This window comes from Sinohyriopsis cumingii, chromosome 4 (assembly GCF_028554795.1).
Source record: "Sinohyriopsis cumingii isolate HCF-2022 chromosome 4, ASM2855479v2, whole genome shotgun sequence".
NCBI lineage: Eukaryota > Metazoa > Mollusca > Bivalvia > Unionida > Unionidae > Sinohyriopsis > Sinohyriopsis cumingii.
Genome location: NC_142964.1, coordinates 126,688,353 through 126,709,239, shown reverse-complemented (window position 1 = coordinate 126,709,239; position 20,887 = coordinate 126,688,353). Strand labels below are relative to the sequence as shown.

Sequence of the window (20,887 nt, the reverse complement as noted above, 5' to 3'; positions counted from 1 at the left end):
TAAATATAAAACGGTCCCAACCATTCCCATTTCCATACGTTTTTTAAACCTTTATCTAAACTTTTTGTGGCATGATCTCTGTCAACAACTCTGGACGTGCCATCATTTCCAAGCATGCTTCTTCTTTTCATTGCCATCAGTTTCCATTACAAGATTCATTGGATGTATTTAAACCTTTGACCAATCAGAATACTCTTTACGAGAGTTGTATGTTAACTAATATATGGAACAAATAATTTATAAGGGTCATGGTGGAATGGGACCAGACAGACCGTTTTTAAAAAACTGGATCAGAGATGATACAAAAAATGGACTATATCAAGAAAAATCTGATTCAAGTCAGGAGAAAAGCGGAATTCTGCATTAAAATGGAGAAAAATCATGTTTGCAAGGAAAGCATAAAGATACTATTACGATGAACCAGACTACTGTAGGTTGTACCTACAAGTTCAGTTTTAAAGGTTTTGTCCAGCACAATATGTTTTTCTCTCTCACTCCAGATTTTTGCTTATAGTTATGCATGAGAGGGTAATGGAAAAAAGAAACAATTCCGATGAAATTATATATCATCTTAACTTCATTTAGAAAACAGGGACTATTAATACTTTTTGTTATTTTCATACGTCATTAATGATTAATGAGTAGAAATTCATCATTGATCCATAGGCCAGCAGTTGAAAGAATGTTTATATATTCGTATTATTGCGCCATGGGTGGATCACAATTTGTTATACCAATAGTATTAGTATATCAATTTGCTTTATACCAACACTTTAAATGCCATGTTACTTTGAATGTATGTGGTCTTTTAATGAGCTTTTTCTTTTTAAAACAATTTGTTTTGATAGATACTGATAGTAAAATTTAGAAGTCATAAATACATCAGCACTCTTGCATCTTTATTGTTACTTAAAAATCACTGAAATGTGATGAACATACCAATCCTTGATATTAAAATTGCTTCAAATTAGAAAATATTTGTTTGAAGCAAAGGATTAAAAAAAACTTTGAGGAAAAGTTACAATATTCACAGCACCTGGTTCGTAAAGAGCAAATTTTTCTAAGTTTTGCAGTGTTCCAAACACACTGTGTACTGGTTCTGTCTGACTAATTACATAAAGCTCGTGCTGTTGGATATTATCATGTACATCTAACTTTTAACAGTAACATCCAAGCATTTTTATTTTTAATCTTATGGAATTTAGAATAAAACATAAGCTATTAATGGACAGACTGAGAGGGAAACCACACCTGTAAAAATTACAAGTAAATGCATCCCTGACATTATGTGGCATGTAATAAGAATGTGTGTCCCCTCGCAAAGTTTCAACGTTTCCAGGTATAAGAGTGTCATGATTCCATGTACAAAAAAGTATGTATATGGAATGAAAAAAGTAGACATAAGCTAACTAATAAAACTTAACCTCAGCCAGTAAAATCTGAAATTTAGGTAATCTTTGTTGCAAGGGTGTAGTGCTAATAGCAATGAATATGATCATCAGTTTGATGATTCTATCATGAACACAGCCTGAGAAATAAATTTAAACCAAAAAATTTAACCAAAGTCAGTGAAATTTAATATATAGGTTACAAATGCAATTTACTTTTGCACTGAGGGGGTACTATTCATCATGATGCATCCTCAGTTTCTTGAATCTAGAAATTACAGTATATATTACAAATGTAGGTCACTGACTCCTATAATGTATGGGTCTGAGGGTTCATCAATATGCATCCCCTCTTCAGTTTCAAGAATCTAGGTCTTGCAACATGGTGCACAAAAAACTATAGTCATGAGATAATTGCAAAAACTTGACCTAAGCCAGTCCAAAAATGTTAAATGTAGGTACAGTGACTTTTTTTTGTAAGAGTGATGCATATAGTCATTTAGTTTTAACTTGGGCAAATAAAATTTCAAGCACAAATGTAACAAAGTGAAGCATAACATGTGGTTACAGTGACACACTTTTATGATGAGGTGTAGTACCTATTAAGAAACATCCCATCAACAAGATTAATGATTCCAGGTCTAACAATATGTATATACTTTGTCCAAAAGGCTATACTTAACACACAAACCTAGTAAGAACTTTGCAACTAATGTATACGTACATCTCCGGAGGTAAAGTGCTATGAAACCTACTCTAGATTTTTGCCAAGGGAATGGGACATGTAGGAATATTAAATAGCAATGAAGCTGCACGTGCATTTAGCTAAGTGGATACCAGTCCCAGGGACAAGACACTAAGTCTCTTCAACTCTGTAGAGGTGAGCTAATAAAGCTACGTCATCAACATGTATTCATTTTTTAACCCACAGAAGAACAGAAACACCATCAATATACTTATAGTGAACAAAAAAATCTGCACAGAAATTGTCCCCTTGTATATGCAGTAGGAAATCATGCATTCCAGACTCCACTGCAAATATCCAATACAAAATCATGCACCAATGTAAATAACAAATATGAAATCATGCATTCCTGATACCACTGTAAATAACAAAGTAGAACCATGGATATACATATGGAGCCGCTATAAAATATAAACCTCACCCTAATTTTACGAGTATGTTTTTCATTAAGATAACCATCTTTGGAAAGTATAAAATGTGCTGTACTACTCAAAAATGAAAATTAAGCACATAGCATCCCAACAAGAGCCAACAAATTATCCCACAAATATAGGATGTTACAAGACTCTTCATCCATCAGAAATTTATGACATCTGTATTAGCCTTAGTCAATTTGAATAAAATCAGATCTCCATGGTCTTTTGTGAAGATCTGACCATGACCACTTAGGGGTCATGTTCTGGTGACTTTTGAATTAGCTGATGGAAATGCAGCTTTCAAACATCTGAAAGTGAATCAAATTGTTCGGTACATATCCATGCTCTTCATCCACACTGCTCAGTCTCCAAATGCAAAGATATATACAAGACTTCATCTGACTGGCTGATAAAATTAGCAATTATGGTGATAACATAGGTCATGAGAACATGACCCCAAAGTGGTTGCTGTCAGCTCTTCATGTATAACAGTGGAGATCTGATTTTAATCAGACTGAGCCTTAGTCAGCGAAATATTTCTAATTTTCCAAATGTAATAAACTTCACAGGAAATAAATACAAATTCAAGATTATATTAATCATACAAGATTTGTTTTCTGTTGAATTGTTCGAAAAAAGCCAGCATTTATTCTACACTTCAATTCAGATGACATGAATGTCAGTCTGTTATCATTAAGCACATCATTTACGACACTGAATGAGTTTAGGAAATGATATCAAGAATTTGATATCATTTTAGATCAGCCTTAAGAAAAGTTCCGAAGAAGACTTACGTCTGCAAATCCATCTTGATCTAAATCATCATCTTCATCAGAGTCGTCATCTTCATCCGATTCATCCTTCAGAAAGGAGATAACAAGTACAGTTTAAGGGCAAACATTTTTCATACTGTATGCTGAAATCTCTGTGAAATTATGCAAATGTCACAATTTTATTACATTATTATTCATTTGCCAAATATTTTCTATTGGTAAGTTGTTGTTGTTGTAGGGTTTAAGGCCATTTTTCAGCACACGATAGGATATACATGGCGGCCAGTATTAATGGTGGAGGAAGAACCCAGGAAAACCCCTGAAAGAACCACCAACCCACAAGAAGCTACTGGCAAGCTTTCTCACATACCCACATTAGCCGAATCCGAGACTCAAACCAACGCAGAGGTGAGATGGCAGTGAACCGTAACAGACAGCGCTTTAGACCACTCGGGGCCCCCTGTTGGTAAGTAGACTGCATATATTAAATATAAAAATTGATCCAAATTTCCAATATAGAGTATTTATAACTAGTGTTTTCATTTTCTTTTTTCTGCACAAGTACACATTAAATCTTTAGAATTTACAAGTTAAATGCAAAGCCACTTCAAAAGTGCAAAGGTTTCCAACTTACACGGACATCAATATGACTGTAGAGCTGAATATTTCCTATATACAAGCTTTTTTACAATGTTCTGTACAAAAATCAATTTTGTCAAGACTTGTACAGGAGGCAAAAGCTATCAAACCACGACTGCATCTCCTATTCATTTACCACTCCAAATTGAAATTTATGGTTACAATAGAACTTTTCATGAATTCAGAACAAAGAATTAAAACTGAAATTTTGACAGGAAACAATATAAAAAGCTAAAGATTTAAAGGCTATATGAAACTGCAACTCTTTACAGAAATAAAACGAAACTGCTGTACCTTGTACTCAATCGACATTATTTCCCTTACTAACATTTAAAGTTAGCTGATTTAGTGATGTCTGTAACTAGTCCACTTGCTTCCAAACACTATATGCATCTAACATTTCTACTGGCACAAAAACCACATTCTTGCTTTATTAATTTGTTTTTAATCCATTCAATCACCAGTTTGTTCATCTAGTATCAGCCTGTACATATGTGCAAGGTTTAACAGCATGTCAGCACAATACTGACTATATATTGTACATTAAAAGTTATATTCTAAAGCAATAAAGATAATCTATGGCAAAGTTTTCAGAAGATAAAACCTTACAAATAAATGTATACCTATACTATAGTATTAAAGATAAAGATTTTGCAAGCATGTGGAAACATAAGAATGTCATAAGTAACCACAGTCATACAAACAAAAGAAATAGTTCTTTGCTGCAAACACCAAAAAAAGTTGCTTTTGAGAAGATTATAGGCTATCAGAAAATTAATTCTCAAACACTCGTCCATGGGAGGAGTGAGATGCAAGTCACTTGTCAAAGTCTTCATTATACTCAATGCAGTACACTTCTTCACCATAAAACTTATGATTTTACTAAAGAACTACAGGTACCTGATGCAATTTTGATACTAAAATGGGTAAAAGTCATGGCTCCATAGATAAACATTTGATATGAGAGCAGAAACTGCAGTTCTACACAGATGTAACATACCCTTGGATTTCTTAAGTATTGACATTTACATGAAAATTTCAGTAATCTAGTGTCATAATTTCACTATCATATGAGCAAGTACACATTTTTATGAGTTAGGTATGGGAGATGTTAAAAACTCAGAGGATGTCAAAAGTTAGATTTTCATCGTTTCCATCATTGCTACATTCACCAGTATAATCCAGACTGTGCAGCGTTAATAAAGTAGAGATGTTATCAGATATATTTATATAAGTATGTAATTACTTTTTACAAGAAACAAGTCGGTTGCTTGCATTTGAAAGAAGTCCAACCATCTCAATTTCCACTAATTTTCATACTAAATGATCCATTTTGGTTTTAAAAAATCCGCTCTAGAGAGCTACACACTGGTGCTAAAAGGAAGACTGCTGATTGGTCAAAAGAATTGGAACATTTCTAGGTCATAATCCCTACTAGATTTTGACCAATACCTGTTGTCCTGACATTATCTGCTTTATAAATAGAGGACAAAAACATGCATTGTGTGAAAGTTGGTGGAATTCAACTGATTCATTCTAAATACTTATTTTGAGTTTAAGTGGGCACCTTCCCTTTGACATGACAATGTATAAATAAAGCCTCAGTCTTGAAAATACTTGTGACCTGGACAACTGTACCAAATTAAAATTACCCAAATTTTGACATTTCTTTTTCTCTTACCTTCTTCGAGGTTTGATTTGAAAATGTATGAAAACTAATTGAAAGTAAATCTTTTTCGTGTTGAAATGATTCCTAAATTACTGAAATATATTAATGTAAATGCACACCACAGCAAGAAATTCAGGCTAAGAGTGAAACAGCACATGATATGTACCCATTTTTGTACCAAGCTTTCATGTAACTGTAAAAAAACAGGGCTAAGTCATTTCTAGACAGACAACACTACATGAAGCTAAACTTCATCGATGGTTAAGGGTAGAAAATGCACTCATGTTTATTCTCAAGCTCTGAATCTGCATCTACTCGGCTCAGGGACGAGTATGTGGTACAAGTTTAACTCAGCCAAGCTAATTTATACTCAGGCAGGATGAAAGCACAAGTGATTTGCCTTGACCATGCAATTTCACACTGATCTACTGCATGCATAACATACAAACTCAAAGACAATTTGTTTTAGTGAAGCATATTAAATAAAGGACTTTTAAGAATTGCTTTTACCTCATCCATTTCTTCCAGTTTTAATTTTTTCTTAGGAGTGCCTTTATCAGTGGCTTTTCTCTTTAACCCTGAAAAAAAAGCATATTTGATAGTCACATGTCAGTGCATTCCAATCACCTGTTTTATACAGTCACCTCCTCATAAATACAGAACCATAACTTCCTCAAATTTTTTTTCTTCACTTGTATTTCACACCATTAAAAAAATTACCTCACTTAGAAACCAAACCTATTCCATTCCACATGCGACTGTTAAGGTACAAAGTCCAAAGCATGTGAATGTAAATGCCTACGAAACTGTTATATACAGCAATTGTTTAACACAGTTCTCAAATGAAGGGATTGGTGCTCTAAATTATGTCCCAAAAATTTTCCAGGAATCCAAGATAAAAAAAATTGTTTTCTTTCAGACTGCCAAGTGTTTAAACCAGCCATACTAGATGTAAGATCAGCACCATTTTCATTTAGGACAAACTAGACACCATCAAAAGACTTTTGTTGAAACCCCATTTTGGTATGACCATCCATTCAGGAGTGTAAGTGACAAGATTTTTAATATTTTCCTTGTGGCCGCCAGATATGATGTCAGACTGGTACCATTTTCATTAGACCAACTAGACTCAGACATCATAAAAAGTCTTTGCCTGAAAACCTCATTCTGACAGGAGTAGCAACAGCAAGATTTACAAGATGGCTGTGGTGCTGACCATACTGGATGTCTGAAGGGAGTCATGTTCACTTAGGACTCACGGTACTTATTCAGTTCCCATAGTAAACCTATGCAAACACCATGATATTAAAAATCCAAAACTTAAAATGCATGTGTTTGAAACATGTGCTTTCAATTCTGCCGCAAAGAGTTGGGTGCTAATTTTAGTAATGAGTGTTCCAAACTCAAGACTGTTAAATGACTGAAATTCCATCAATAAAACAATGTCTCTATTTTTTTCACTTACAACTAGGATAAGCTCTCAAAAGATTCTTTTCCCTAAAACATAACTTGCATTATTAACCAATCCTGGTCAGCCAAACCCATATATACTCTATTTTATGTTCACCCATTTCCAAGCTGGTTCCCATTTTTCCATATCATTAGTACCATTTGTCCTTTAGGACCAACAAGACATCACAAGAAGTCTTCTGGTGAAAATACCATGTCAATATGACTTTCTGTTCAGGAGGAGAAGCTACAAAAAGATTTTCCAGCTGGCTGACATGGTAGCCAGGTTGGGTGTTATATTGACACCATTTTCATTAGGACCAACTGACATGGTAGTCAGGTTGGGTGTTATATCAACACCATTTTCATTAGGACCAACTGACATGGTAGTCAGGTTGAGTGTTATATTGACACCATTTTCATTAGGACCAACTGACATGGTAGTCAGGTTGGGTATCATATCAACACCATTTTCATTAGGACCAACCGACATGGTAGTCAGGTTGGGTGCTATACTGACACCATTTTCAATAGGACCAACTGACATGGTAGTCAGGTTGGGTGTCATATCGACACCATTTTCATTAGGACCAACTGACATGGTAGTCAGTTTGGGTATCATATCAACACCATTTTCATTCGGACCAACCGACATGGTAGTCAGGTTGGGTATAATATCAACACCATTTTCATTAGGACCAACCGACATGGTAGTCAGGTTGGGTGTTATATTGACACCATTTTCATTAGGACCAACTGACATGGTAGTCAGGTTGGGTGTTATATTGACACCATTTTCATTTGGACCAACTGACATGGTAGTCAGGTTGGGTGTTATATCAACACCATTTTCATTAGGACCAACTGACATGGTAGTCAGGTTGGGTGTCATATCAACACCATTTTCATTAGGACCAACTGACATGGTAGTCAGTCTGGGTGTTATACTGACACCATTTTCATTTGGACCAACTGACATGGTAGTCAGTTGGGGTGTTATATTGACACCATTTTCATTAGGACCAACTAACATGGTAGTCAGGTTGGGTGTCATATCGACACCATTTTCATTAGGACCAACTGACATGGTAGTCAGGTTGGGTGTCATATCAACACCATTTTCATTAGGACCAACTGACATGGTAGTCAGGTTGGGTGTCATATCAACACCATTTTCATTAGGACCAACCGACATGGTAGTCAGGTTGGGTGTTATACTGACACCATTTTCATTTGGACCAACTGACATGGTAGTCAGGTTGGGTGTTATATCAACACCATTTTCATTAGGACCAACTGACATGGTAGTCAGGTTGGGTGTCATATCAACACCATTTTCATTAGGACCAACCGACATGGTAGTCAGGTTGGGTGTTATACTGACACCATTTTCATTTGGACCAACTGACATGGTAGTCAGGTTGGGTGTTATATCAACACCATTTTCATTAGGACCAACTGACATGGTAGTCAGGTTGGGTGTCATATCAACACCATTTTCATTAGGACCAACTGACATGGTAGTCAGTCTGGGTGTTATACTGACACCATTTTCATTTGGACCAACTGACATGGTAGTCAGTTTGGGTGTTATATTGACACCATTTTCATTAGGACCAACTAGACCTCATTAAGACATCTTTCAGTGAAGATCTATTTATGAGTAGTGATAACAAGATTTTCAAGATGGCTGTTGTGGTGGCCATCTTGGATGTCTGAGCAGCACCATTTTCATTGAGTACCTGGAGTGAATGTATGTGCAAATCATGGCAGTGACCCAAATAATTTTGGGACAGTAGAGATAACAAACTTCTGCTACCAGATGGACATATATTGGATGATGAACAACAGGCCATCCCATAAGCTCTTTTAAAGCTAAACCCAAGTTTTGGGTGCTTTTCATTTTTATTTCATTAGGTAAAATCTTGAAGAAGCCTATTAAAAGAAACAGACTTAAGCAAAGGTAATCAAAAATGTTCAACAAGAAAATGCTAAATTTTTCACCATCTGCGAAAAACGTATCCGCTGGGTGTAAATTGCCACTACTCATAATGATATCTTGTATCAAAGCTGCTATGCCTTGGTGTACCATTTATGAGTTACCTCCCCTTCCATGCCTGTTAAAGTTACTTAAGATTCCATGTGACTTTACAATAGATAAAGTCATGATTGTATATGCATCAATATCCATCCTTGATGTAAAATATATGACCCATTTCTGGACCAGGCAACACGTGACGTTTGAAACATGCATACTAGGAGACAAGGTTTACTTTATGTAATAATAATAATAATAATAATATAAATAATAATAATACTTTGTTCCTGTGAAACACAGTAACACTCTATTCCCTGAAGCCCTCAAAGAATAAAAAACACTTAAGTGATCTAATGTACAAAATAAAATCTGCTACTAAATAAAGTAACCTTCAAAAAATAAAGAAAAAGAGAGCATTATTTAGAACATAGCAATTGCGAAACAACCGTTCACAAAACAAATATTACTTCAAGTTCAACCTGTAATAAAAATGGTTATTATTGACTACATTTAAACTATATGTATAAATGACACAATGAACCCATGTCGCTCTAAATACAGTTGAGCAGACATAGACCTTTCCCACATGATGTCATTGGCATCAATACTGGTAGAATGCCGACATATTTAAAATTCATTTTATAAGGTTTTTAACAGCTGAAATAAATTCTTTGAATCTCAACATCAGCTAATCACTTCACACCTAATTCTGACTCTCTAAAGAATATACTTTTTTATTCTGGATATTGTCTCAAAAATGAATTAATGACTGATTTGAATTATACAGGAATCTTAGATATGTTCAAAATGAAATGCATTGCAAAACAAGCATTTCTGGTAATCCTTAACTACTTTTAAGTCGATTTTAGCCCATTAAATAAAAACTAATATCTGGAGAAGTATTTTTTTAAAAAAGACTTACCTGATCATAAAACAATAGAAATACAACCAATATCCTACAATTCCAAGCTTGTATTTAGCAACAAATGTGCTGAAAGTTTTCTGCCCACCTAGGTGGAAGTCGACAAGAGTGATCTCACCTTGGATAGATAAAAAAGGTGCCAAATTCTGTCCATACATCTGTAGCTATTGAAGCAGGTGTGCAAACTGTCTGGTTGGTAAGTATTGCTTAGAAACATTTATTGCTTCCAATTTTTTTCTTTTTCAAATATACTAACTGTAAATAGGTAAGCAGTGGAGAAAGTCACATCCCCATACCAGATAAAGTCCAATATCTAATATACTAATGTAAATAGGTAAGCAGTGGAGAAAGTCACATCCCCTTACCAGATAAGGCCCAATATCTAAGCCCCTAAGTAGGCAAAGCAGCTTTAAATCTCATGCAAGATATGGGATCGAGTTATCAAAAAGATATTCTTATGTTAAGTGTTTAGGCTCGAATAAACAGTAACACAAGAAAGAGTGAAAACAACAAGCTCTGTAAAATATAATAGTTTATTTCCCTGAAAAAATTCTGCAAAAATGAAAAAATGTAAACTTATGGTTTTAAAAATCAAATCCAAAAATAAAATTTTAGAAGTCCTAATAATAAAATGTTATAATGATTTCAAGTTCAAGTCCCGACAAAGATTCCAAGATGGTAGACAATGACATATGCTGTAACATGTAATATGAAGTCTACAGTTCCTTGTAGAAACAAGGAATTTCACTCTGGTTTTGGAAATCTGAATTAGTTTTTATAAGAGCTGTCTTTGTCAAGAATTTTGTATGAGCACAAGTATATCTCCCCCAAAAAAGAATTAATCCTTTTGAATCCAAATAATTTGAAATAACTGCAAATGACACAACAGACACTTTCCAGTGTAAGAGCCCATCTGAGAATATTTCTACAAAACAAAGGTTATATCATATTCTAAAATGCAGTTTCGAAAATCCCCAAGTTGAGAAATCGAAAAGGGGGTATCACATATGCCTAAATATGACCCTGACAAAACCAATCATTTTACTCTAAGAAATAAAATTAAAAAATTGTTTACATCTTAAATCACGTAGACTCATCATGACCTCGACAACAACCAATCATTTTAAAATAAAAATAGAACCTATTTCCGTGGCTGCTACTAATTTTGAATCAAGGTCAATATTTAGTGTTAAAATGAACAGTCATGGTCAAACTATTTTCTGGAAAAAGTAAGAGTTCCTAGCAAAAAGAACTACATTATTTTGATATATAATGAATTTAAAAAAAATAAAAAGATTTTAAAACTTACAAGCAATTAAATTAGATACAATTAAATCAAATATACATAACAATATCCCTTGACACAGCTTCAAATCCCATGAGAGGTATGGGCTAGAGTTATCAAACAGATATGCCTTGACACAGCTTCAAATCCCATGATAGGCATGGGCTAGAGTTATCAAACAGATATCCCTTGACGCTGCTTCAAATCCCAAGAGAGGTATGGGTTAGAGATATCAAACATATCCCTTGACACAGCTTCAAATCCCATGAGAGGTATGGGATAGAATTATCAAACAGATATCCCTTGACACAGCTTCAAATCCCATGAGAGGTATGGGGTAGAGTTATCAAACAGATATCCCCTGACACAGCTTCAAATCCCATGAAAGGTATGGGCTAGAGTTATCAAACAGATATGCCTTGACACAGCTTCAAATCCCATGAAAGGAATGGGCTAGAGTTATCAAACAGATAAGCCCTGAAACAGCTTCAAATCTCATGAAAGGAATGGGCTAGAGTTATCAAACATATATGCCCTGACACAGCTTCAAATCCCATGAAAGGAATGGGCTAGAGTTATCAAACATATATATCCTGACACATCTTCAAATTCCACAAGAGGTATGAGCTAGAGTTATCAAACAGATATGCCCTGATACAGCTTAAAGAAAAAGGTCCTCCTGCAAATACAGATGTTGTTATGGAGTTTAATGCCATTTTCATCACAAGTTAGGAATTACAATGCGGCCGTTTTTCAGCACAAGATAGGCTATACATGGCGGCCAGTATAACCAGCAGAGGAAGAACCTGGAGAACCCCAGAAAGAACCACCGACCCACAGGAAGCTACTGGCAAGCTTTCTCATGTTACCACACCGACTGAGCCCAAGACTCGAACCCATGTAGACAGAGGTGCGATGGCAGTGATCTGTAACAGTTAGTACTTAAGACCAATCTGGGGCCCATTTTGCAAATCCAATAGAGGTAGTGATTACATTGAAAAACTGCTGAAAGATACAGAAAGGTACATGGTTACCCCACTTATCTAAATATAAATTTCCAGGTCTTTTCCAGGATGAAATTAATTTTTTCAAGGTTAACATATGACAATTACTGAATGGAATTAGAGAACATGTTGGATAATAAAACATGCATTTTCCAAATCTAAGGACATTTCTCTTTCAAGACTCCAAATCATATATGTCAGAAAAGATGATCACGTGTTCCAATAAAATATCAGACAAGATTTTTCAACCAAGCTAAACTCCTTTGGACGATTTGGTTACAAATTCCATCATTTAAATATATTTACAAAAGGGTTGATTTAAATTTTGACAAAAGACCTTAAAAACTGTATATTGTTGTATAAACAATAACTAAATTTTCTGTAAAATCAACTTGTCTTCTTGTAGTTCAATAAACCAGTCCCAAAACCTGTATTGATACAAAGGCTATAATGTTTCTTAAAATATAATAAAAGGGACGACAATTTCCCATTTCTACTGTGTTATATTTAAGATCTGAAACCAATGTTTCAAGGTATTCGAAATTTTTCTAATCTGGGTTTCCTCCAAGTATTACAACCCCATTTTTCACATTAGGACATTTAGGATGGAGTGTGGGTTCAGAGCCATTACATATAAAAAATGTGGAATCTGCTGCCACTGTAAAATAGCTTACCAGCGGGCCTAGCAAACGTAAACTGTTATACCGACTCATTCCTGCATGAAATCGATAGTAAAATTATTTATTTTCTCAAAAATGGCAAGTATTATAATCGTTATTTCTTTACTCCGCTGACAGACTAGACGGAGCTCAGCAAAGATGAAACCTGATCCAGTACTCGCCATTTGCGTTAATAGTTACATGACTTCACAAATCTCAAACAACATCAGAAGTCCAATAGTCACGTGATATCAACAACAAACTCCTTTTGAATGTTGTTGTACAAAATTTTAAATTATATCAAATGAAAGTCAGATACCTTTTGTAAAAACCAGAAAGAACATATAATTCTCAACATATTTATTTCGAGAACAACTACAAGAAACTTGGCCAGTCTGAGTCATCAAGCAGAGTAGTCTGGTTCAATGCTTTGTATGCTCCCTGTGTGAGATATCACATGTCAACGTGGTAGTCACGTGATACAACAAAACACCGGAAGTTGGTCTTGGAATAAATATAGACTTTTGTGCTCTTTCGTTTTTGTATTTTTATTACAACCAGTATACGACTTCCATTTAATGTTTTTTTCTACAATATCTGAAACTGACGGTTGTGAGATTCTGTGTCCGAGTGCACACTAACAATCAAAATCGCTAGTACCAGCTCAAATTTCATCAACGCATTAGTTATCGTCTTTCAGAAGATTAACGATTTTAATACTCGCAATTTCTGAGAAATTAAAAAAATTTCATATCAATTTCATGCAGGTATAACTCGATTTACTAGCCCATCCCCTAAGTGGCTATGCTTTAACACCACCATGCTGGCCTCTTGTTATGCTAGACTGGTTTTCATACCTCCATAAAAAAGATACCGCTATCGAACTGTCTGTGAAACAAAAAAGATCATCTGCAGAGGTCTCATGAAAAAGTGGCCCAAAAGAAGAGGATTCATTATCATAATGAGGTCACCCATGAGACACAGAAATTCCCAGGCTGAAATTATATTATTAGAGCAAATGGTAGACAACATTAAGATAACTCTAAGGCACTTTCCTGAGAATGGCAGACTCGATTCAAGTGGGTTTAAACTTCCATTCCCAGCTGAATAAAATGATGGTATGAGCATGGCATTGTCCTTGTTGTCAAGGGATAAAAAACCCAACAAAAAAGCAATTGTATATATTGGTATAAAATTGACTGGATTGGTGCTTTACAAAATGTCAACCAGGCAGTCTGATTTCAAAAACATGGAGATGCATTAAGAGGAGTGACAATGTTCATAATTCTCATTAAACCCCAGGGACTGTGAAGGCAAGGATTTGGGCTGATGTGCCCATGATTCTCATTAAACCCCAGAGACTGAGGGCAAGGATTTGGGCTGATGTGCCCATGATTCTCATTAAACCCCAGAGACTGAGGGCAAGGATTGGGGCTGATGTGCCCATGATTCTCATTAAACCCCAGAGACTGAGGGCAAGAACTGGGGCTGATGTGCCCATGATTCTCATTAAACCCGAGACTGAGGGCAAGGATTGAGGCTGATGTGCCCATGATTCTCATTAAACCCCATGTAGTAAAATACCCAATTTATTTTGTTCTTATCTGGAGTTCTGGTCCAGACAGGCTACCATACCATGTCAGTCCTGGCCCACTGCACTGCTGTGAAAATATTAATAGACTGTGAAAACAGTGAGTAAAGTATCAATAAAGGTGAGTGGTGCTGTCCAGACAAATTGAGTCCACACCCATGATCAAACATTCCCCGTTCTCTCATTGTTCAAAGCAGGCAGTAATAATGGTCACCCATGCCTTGTCAGACCAGCCATGCCTTGTCAGGTCACGTCTGCTTTGTCAGATCATCTATGCCTTGTCAGGCTATTGTAAACATGTATGCCATAAATTACTTGAATTGCACCCCATACAATACAAATATACAAACAAATCAATCAAGTGTTTCAGTAAACTTTCTGTGAAGAGATCACAAAAAGTGTGTGTGTGTATATATATATATATATATATATATAATTGTTTGACAGAATTCAAAAATGTGGTCGAGAATTGTTGGATTCTTGACAGATATCAAAAATGTGGTTGAGAATTGTTGGATTCCTGTCTGAGAAACTCCACATAATCACTAAAATGATAGATAAAAGGCACAAGTTGAATACTGATTTTGTAAGAACGAAAAGAACGAAAATAGTAGTGCCTGGTGCATGGTCAGGATTTGGTGCAGATTATTCTAAGGGGCAATCACTCTCATCTGACTTCCAGGGCTGGATTTATGAGGTCATAGTGTACTCTTAATACTCAGGTAACATATCTATTAATACTATTATCAGGTAACATATCTGATGAAGAAACGTCTATTCCCAAAAAAATACTGTCTGGAAAATTTCAAACTTTCTTCCAGAAAAATAACATCAAATTTATTTATCTGTACTCCTGATTTAAAAAAATAAATCATTTTACCCAGGCAAAATGGCCCTTAGAAAATACTTACCATTTCATTTCATAATGGAGGAAAGAGGGAGAAAACATGTAGAGATGCTACAGAACCCAAATGTTTTCTTATTATTGTCTGTATTGAAAACTGATTCTGCACTTTTGACAAAGTAGGTAATAGCTGCAGTAAAATCTATTTTAATTGCAGTTATATGCATACCTGGTGTGAGTTCCAATTTCTTCAATGATTTCTTCTTCTTGACATTTACCAACTCTGGGGCTGAAAGAAAAGAGCGAACAGTTCCAGTGCATTATCGAAAAATATTTAAGAATTATAAAATATCATTTTCTATAAATATACATGATTACATATGCAAGAATTGAATCATCTCTTACTAAAAAAATGACCCTGACAAATCATACATAAACATATGGGGGCCACATGTGGCCAAGTGGTCTAAAGCGCTCACTGTTACGGATCACTGCCATCTCGCCTATGTCTGCATGGGTTTGAGTATTGGGCTCGGCCTTTGTGGGTACATAAGAAAGCTTGCCAGTAGCTTCTCATGGGTCATTGGTTCTTTCTAGGGTTTTCACATGTTCTTCCTCCACCATTTATACTGACTGCCACGTAAAGCCTATCTTGTGTTAAAAAATGGTGCTAAGCCATATAACAACAAGATAAAACAAGAAAGTGGCACATTTTGCATTAGACACTCTTGAAAACCCACTATAACATGTATCATTATAGCATGTATTTGTATATAACACAGGTGTTACATGGCTCCTGAAATTCTGCAATAACTTCACTAATTTCTTTAAGTACTACAAAACCTTAGAACCAAAACAAATGTTTTTGATTTAATAATTTGGTAAGATGTGCTGTATCGCTTTTTATTACTTATTGCTGAAAGCTGTTAGCACCTTAATAACTTGACAATTGTTAATCTAATTATTACTGAACCACGATCAACAATAAAAATATTAAGTCTTTGTGTTTGTCTTCAATGCATCCAGCACACAATCACTGCCCAATTCTAGGTAAACAGCCAACAAACAGACCTAGAAAAAAGTTTCACAGTGTAATGTATAACAAAATTCATTTATCTACTAATTTAAAGGAAACAACAGAACACAAATGCCTGCTCAATCAATCATATACACACCCATGCAGCAAATAATGTCTTTGTTGAAACAAGCGGATCACCTGAATTGTCAGGATCAGTTTTGGTCACTGCCACACATATGTAACCCCTACCTTTATCTTACCGTAGTTAATTCCATAAATATAAATTATATAACCCAACAAAATGCTTTTCATGTACACTATGAAGTCTTCATATGGCTATACATGTACGCTTAAAATCTGAATTGATCCATTTTTGAGTCACAAATGCAGACATCAGCTTCAAATCATTCAAAAACTTACTGGCCACTTGTCACTGTGACATTCAACTTACATGTATTGTTGCTGAACACTGGAAAAGGGATTTATTTTAATCAAACATGCTACAGTGTACTCCCTTTGTTGCATTGCAGTGTTGCAAAATCATAGTTACCAACACAAGCTCCAACAAAGCTTCAAGCACATTTAATTTATTGGTCACTGAATCGCTACCAACTTAAAAATAAAGTCACCATTTGTGAACATCTGCTCATCAATTATAAAAAAACTGGTTGATGTGAAAAAGTTGTTGTCATGGTGTTTAATGCCATTTTCGGCACAGGATAAGCTATTCAAGAAAGCCAGTATAACTGGTGAAGGGAGAACACGGGTAAACCCCAAGAAGAACCAATGACCCATGAGAAGCTACAGGCAAGCTTTCTTGTGTACAATTAGCTGAGCCCGAGACTTGAACACATGCAGACAGAAGTGAGACAGAGTGATCTGGAACAGTGAGTGCTTCAGACCACTCAGGACCAAACAAAAAAAGCAATTTATTTGTGCTTAAGATGGCTACCAACAGCAACATAAAACACAAATTCAATTTACAAAGTCCTGAAACTAAATATCTGTCCATTAAGGAAACTGAAGGTGGGGCATGTTGCAAAGATGTGTGAAAATTTTTCACTTAAACATAAAACTTTGTCAGGACTGCTAAAACAGAAAAAGCTCGCACAAAATTCAGAACGATTGTTATCCCCATCTCTGTCCCATTTGCTAAAAATATTTAATTTTAATTTAAATTTTACTTAAATTCCAGTTTAATTTTGTATACTGACTATGCTAATGATAATCATTGTATCCGTTACCCTGTTTGTGTGTTCTGGAATTTGTGAGTGTTTTAGAAAGACACAAGTTTTACTTGTGCTTAAATAATCCAAACTTGGTGATGTTTTCTTTTCTAACAGTAGCCTATTTCCTTTGGTAGCCTCATTAAAAAGTATATATTGTCTGGCCTAAAATCGAGGCCAGTTCAAGCACATGAAGTATGTAAATAGCAACTAAACAGCCAATGCAATTCCTAGTTTAGTGACACTACTGGTGGACAACGAATATTTGTATATATATGTTTATACACTTTATATATTTTCTAATGGAAAGTGCCTGATCTGCTAAATTTTGCTTTTTTTTTTAAGCTTCCCCACCCCCGTTGTGGACCCCTAACATTGTGTTATAGTAGGGTTTCACTTTATGAACCCCAACATAGTGTTATAGCAGGGATTCACTTTGTGGACCCCCTACACTATGTTGTAGCAGGGTATCACTCTGTGGACCCCTAACATTGTTTGACAGAGTTTCACTTTGTGGATCCCCAACATTGTGTTACAGCAGGGTTTCACTCTGTGGACCCCCAACATTGTTTGATAGAGTTTCACTTTGTGGATCCCCAACATTGTGTTATAGCAGGGTTTCACTTTGTGGACCCCCAACATTGATTGATAGAGTTTCACTTTGTGGATCCCCAACATTGTGTTATAGCAGGATTTCACTTTGTGGACCCCCAACATTGTGTAATAGCAGGGTTTCACTGTACTTGCATAACATGGGTACATTTTTGAGAAAGCCATGTACATGCATATCAGAGGAACAACAATAAAAGAAACTAACACAGTGGTATAGAGTACTTTACAGTTTAATGGCAGAATGATCAATCTGGTTGGTAAGGACATTGAAACTGCTGATTCAGGCCTTAGTGTGACTGGTTTACAGTACCCACTGAAAAACAACACTTTTTCTATAGCGAAACTGTTATGTCCTTTTTAACAGCCATACCACCACCAATGATCATCATCATCATCCTTTACTTGGGAAATTTTAAAACTTTTGCCAAAGAATGATGAGTAATGTCACATTTTTTATTTTTTTTAATTAAATTAATGATACAGCAGTTTTGGGGATTTTTTAAGCTCTCTATTTATGTCATATGTTCAAAGGCCACTTGAAGCATACTCTGACATGTAAAACTGACCCTCTGATTGTAACATATGCCAGACAGATGCATCAAACACCTAAAAACAGGGTGGGTTATGTCTGTAAATAAAGAACCAAAGGGTTAAGTAATATGTCTTATTAACAGTGCATATTTAGTGCCTTATAGCTCTCAGATGTTGCTATCATCCCATTCAAGACACAAATAGCAATATCACCAAGGGAAAGATACATGTGTACTGTGTAGAAATTGACAGTAGCACAATTTGCAAGGACAGGTTTGTTTTTAATTCATCAATCTATGGATAACATAGACAAGATTTGACAGTTAAGAGATGTAAATGTTGCTTCTTCATGGGATTATTATATTTCAAGTATGAAAGTCAATTGTAAGCAATTTCTTATATTTACAAAAGGGATGGGTGTGCATATTTAGATGCTCATCCATCATTTCAAATGTTTTAAAAAATACTGCCTAAAAAAGTTCATCTGCACAGCCCTTAGAGAGTAAATCAAACTTTATAATTATTTAACTTCACAAAACTTTCTGGAAATATAAAATTTGATTTCAAAGTCATTCAGTAGGTCCTGATTGGTTAACAAAGCACGAGTACTGACCAATATCTCTAACTTTCAAAGCAATGAACCACTACCTTTAATTTTAAATGCACTGACCATTACCTTTAAATTTCAAAGCACTGACAATTACCTTTAACTTAAAAGATTGACAATTACCTTTAACATTTAAAGCACTGACATTATCTTTAACTTAAAAGACTGACAATTACCTTTAACATTTAAAGTACTGACCATTACCTTTAACTTTCAATGCACCAAACCACTACCTTTAACTTTCAATGCACTAACCATGATCTTTAACTTTCACTGCACTGACCATTACCTTCAACTTTCAATGCCCTGACCATTACTTTTAACCTTCAAAGCTGACCATTACCTTTAACTTTCAAAGCACTGACCATTATCTTAACTTAAAAGACTGACAATTACCTTTAACATTTAAAGCACTGACCATTACCTTTAACTTAAAAGCATTGACAATTACCTTTAACATTTAAAGCACTGACCATTACCTTTAACTTAAAAGCATTGACAATTACCTTTAACATTTGAAGCACTGACCATTACCTTTAATTTGAAAGCATTGACAATTACCTTTAACATTTAAAGCACTGACCATTACCTTTAACTTAAAAGACTGACAATTACCTTTAACATTTAAAGCACTGACCATTACCTTTAACTTAAAACCGTTGACAATTACCTTTAACATTTAAAGTACTGACCATTACCTTTAACTTAAAAGCACTGACATTTACCTTTTACATTTAAAGCACTACCAAAGTCTCATTTAATTAAGGAATAATTATGATGTTTAAGTCACAATAAGAGGCCACATGCCCATGGGAAACCTACCCATTTGCATCCTTTTGCATCTCTCTCTATCTTAAAAAAAGTGTTTATGTAACACATTAACATAGACACTATTAAAGCACATTATGTAAGGTGGAGATAAAACTATGCATATAAATTATAGTTTTATCTCTTTAACAACTGAAATTTGATATGACTTAAAGCAAAATCGTCAAGTATACACAAAAGTTTAGGAATACTTCTGTAAAAACTTTTAGGTCATTTTGCAAAAATGTGTCATTACTCAATTTGATATCAGTGCTATACTGTCACAAAATTATTAATTCTGAATAAAAGCAGAGAAAGGTAATAAAGAATTTCACTATAAACCAAAAGATCAAGAGCCAAGAACTAAACATTATCATGTGAAAGTTGCTCCTGTTGACTAGCTTTAAATAAAGGAATAAATAATAGTAATAATCAAACCAATCACAATATTGATTGATGTTGCATACAATATTGGCTTGCTGGGTAATAGCTAAGAAAAGTCCAGATAGCTTACAGTTCTTGGGCAGTTCAGACCAAGGAATAATAATAGCAGCAGGTTAACAATAACCTGAACTGTAAGTTAAATAAGATGAAGATTTCAGTAAAATATGTTTTTCAAAGAATATTTACTTCATCACAGTAATGTGAGGAATGCAAGCTTCCT

The 20,887-nt window shown here is 35.0% G+C and overlaps 1 protein-coding gene across 2 annotated transcripts in view; it reads right to left on the bottom strand.

Annotated features, from left to right (window-relative positions):
- LOC149802063 (46 kDa FK506-binding nuclear protein-like) overlaps positions 1-20,887 on the bottom strand; it is a 69,443-nt gene that overhangs the window by 25,442 nt on the left and 23,114 nt on the right. For both annotated transcript variants that reach the window (XM_089956466.1, XM_089956467.1), the window contains exons 5-7: positions 15,652-15,711; positions 6,141-6,208; positions 3,344-3,409 (exon numbers count right to left, since the gene is read on the bottom strand). In XM_089956466.1, coding sequence (XP_089812592.1) covers positions 3,344-3,409; positions 6,141-6,208; positions 15,652-15,711 — 194 coding nt within the window. The remainder of the gene's footprint in view (positions 1-3,343; positions 3,410-6,140; positions 6,209-15,651; positions 15,712-20,887) is intronic.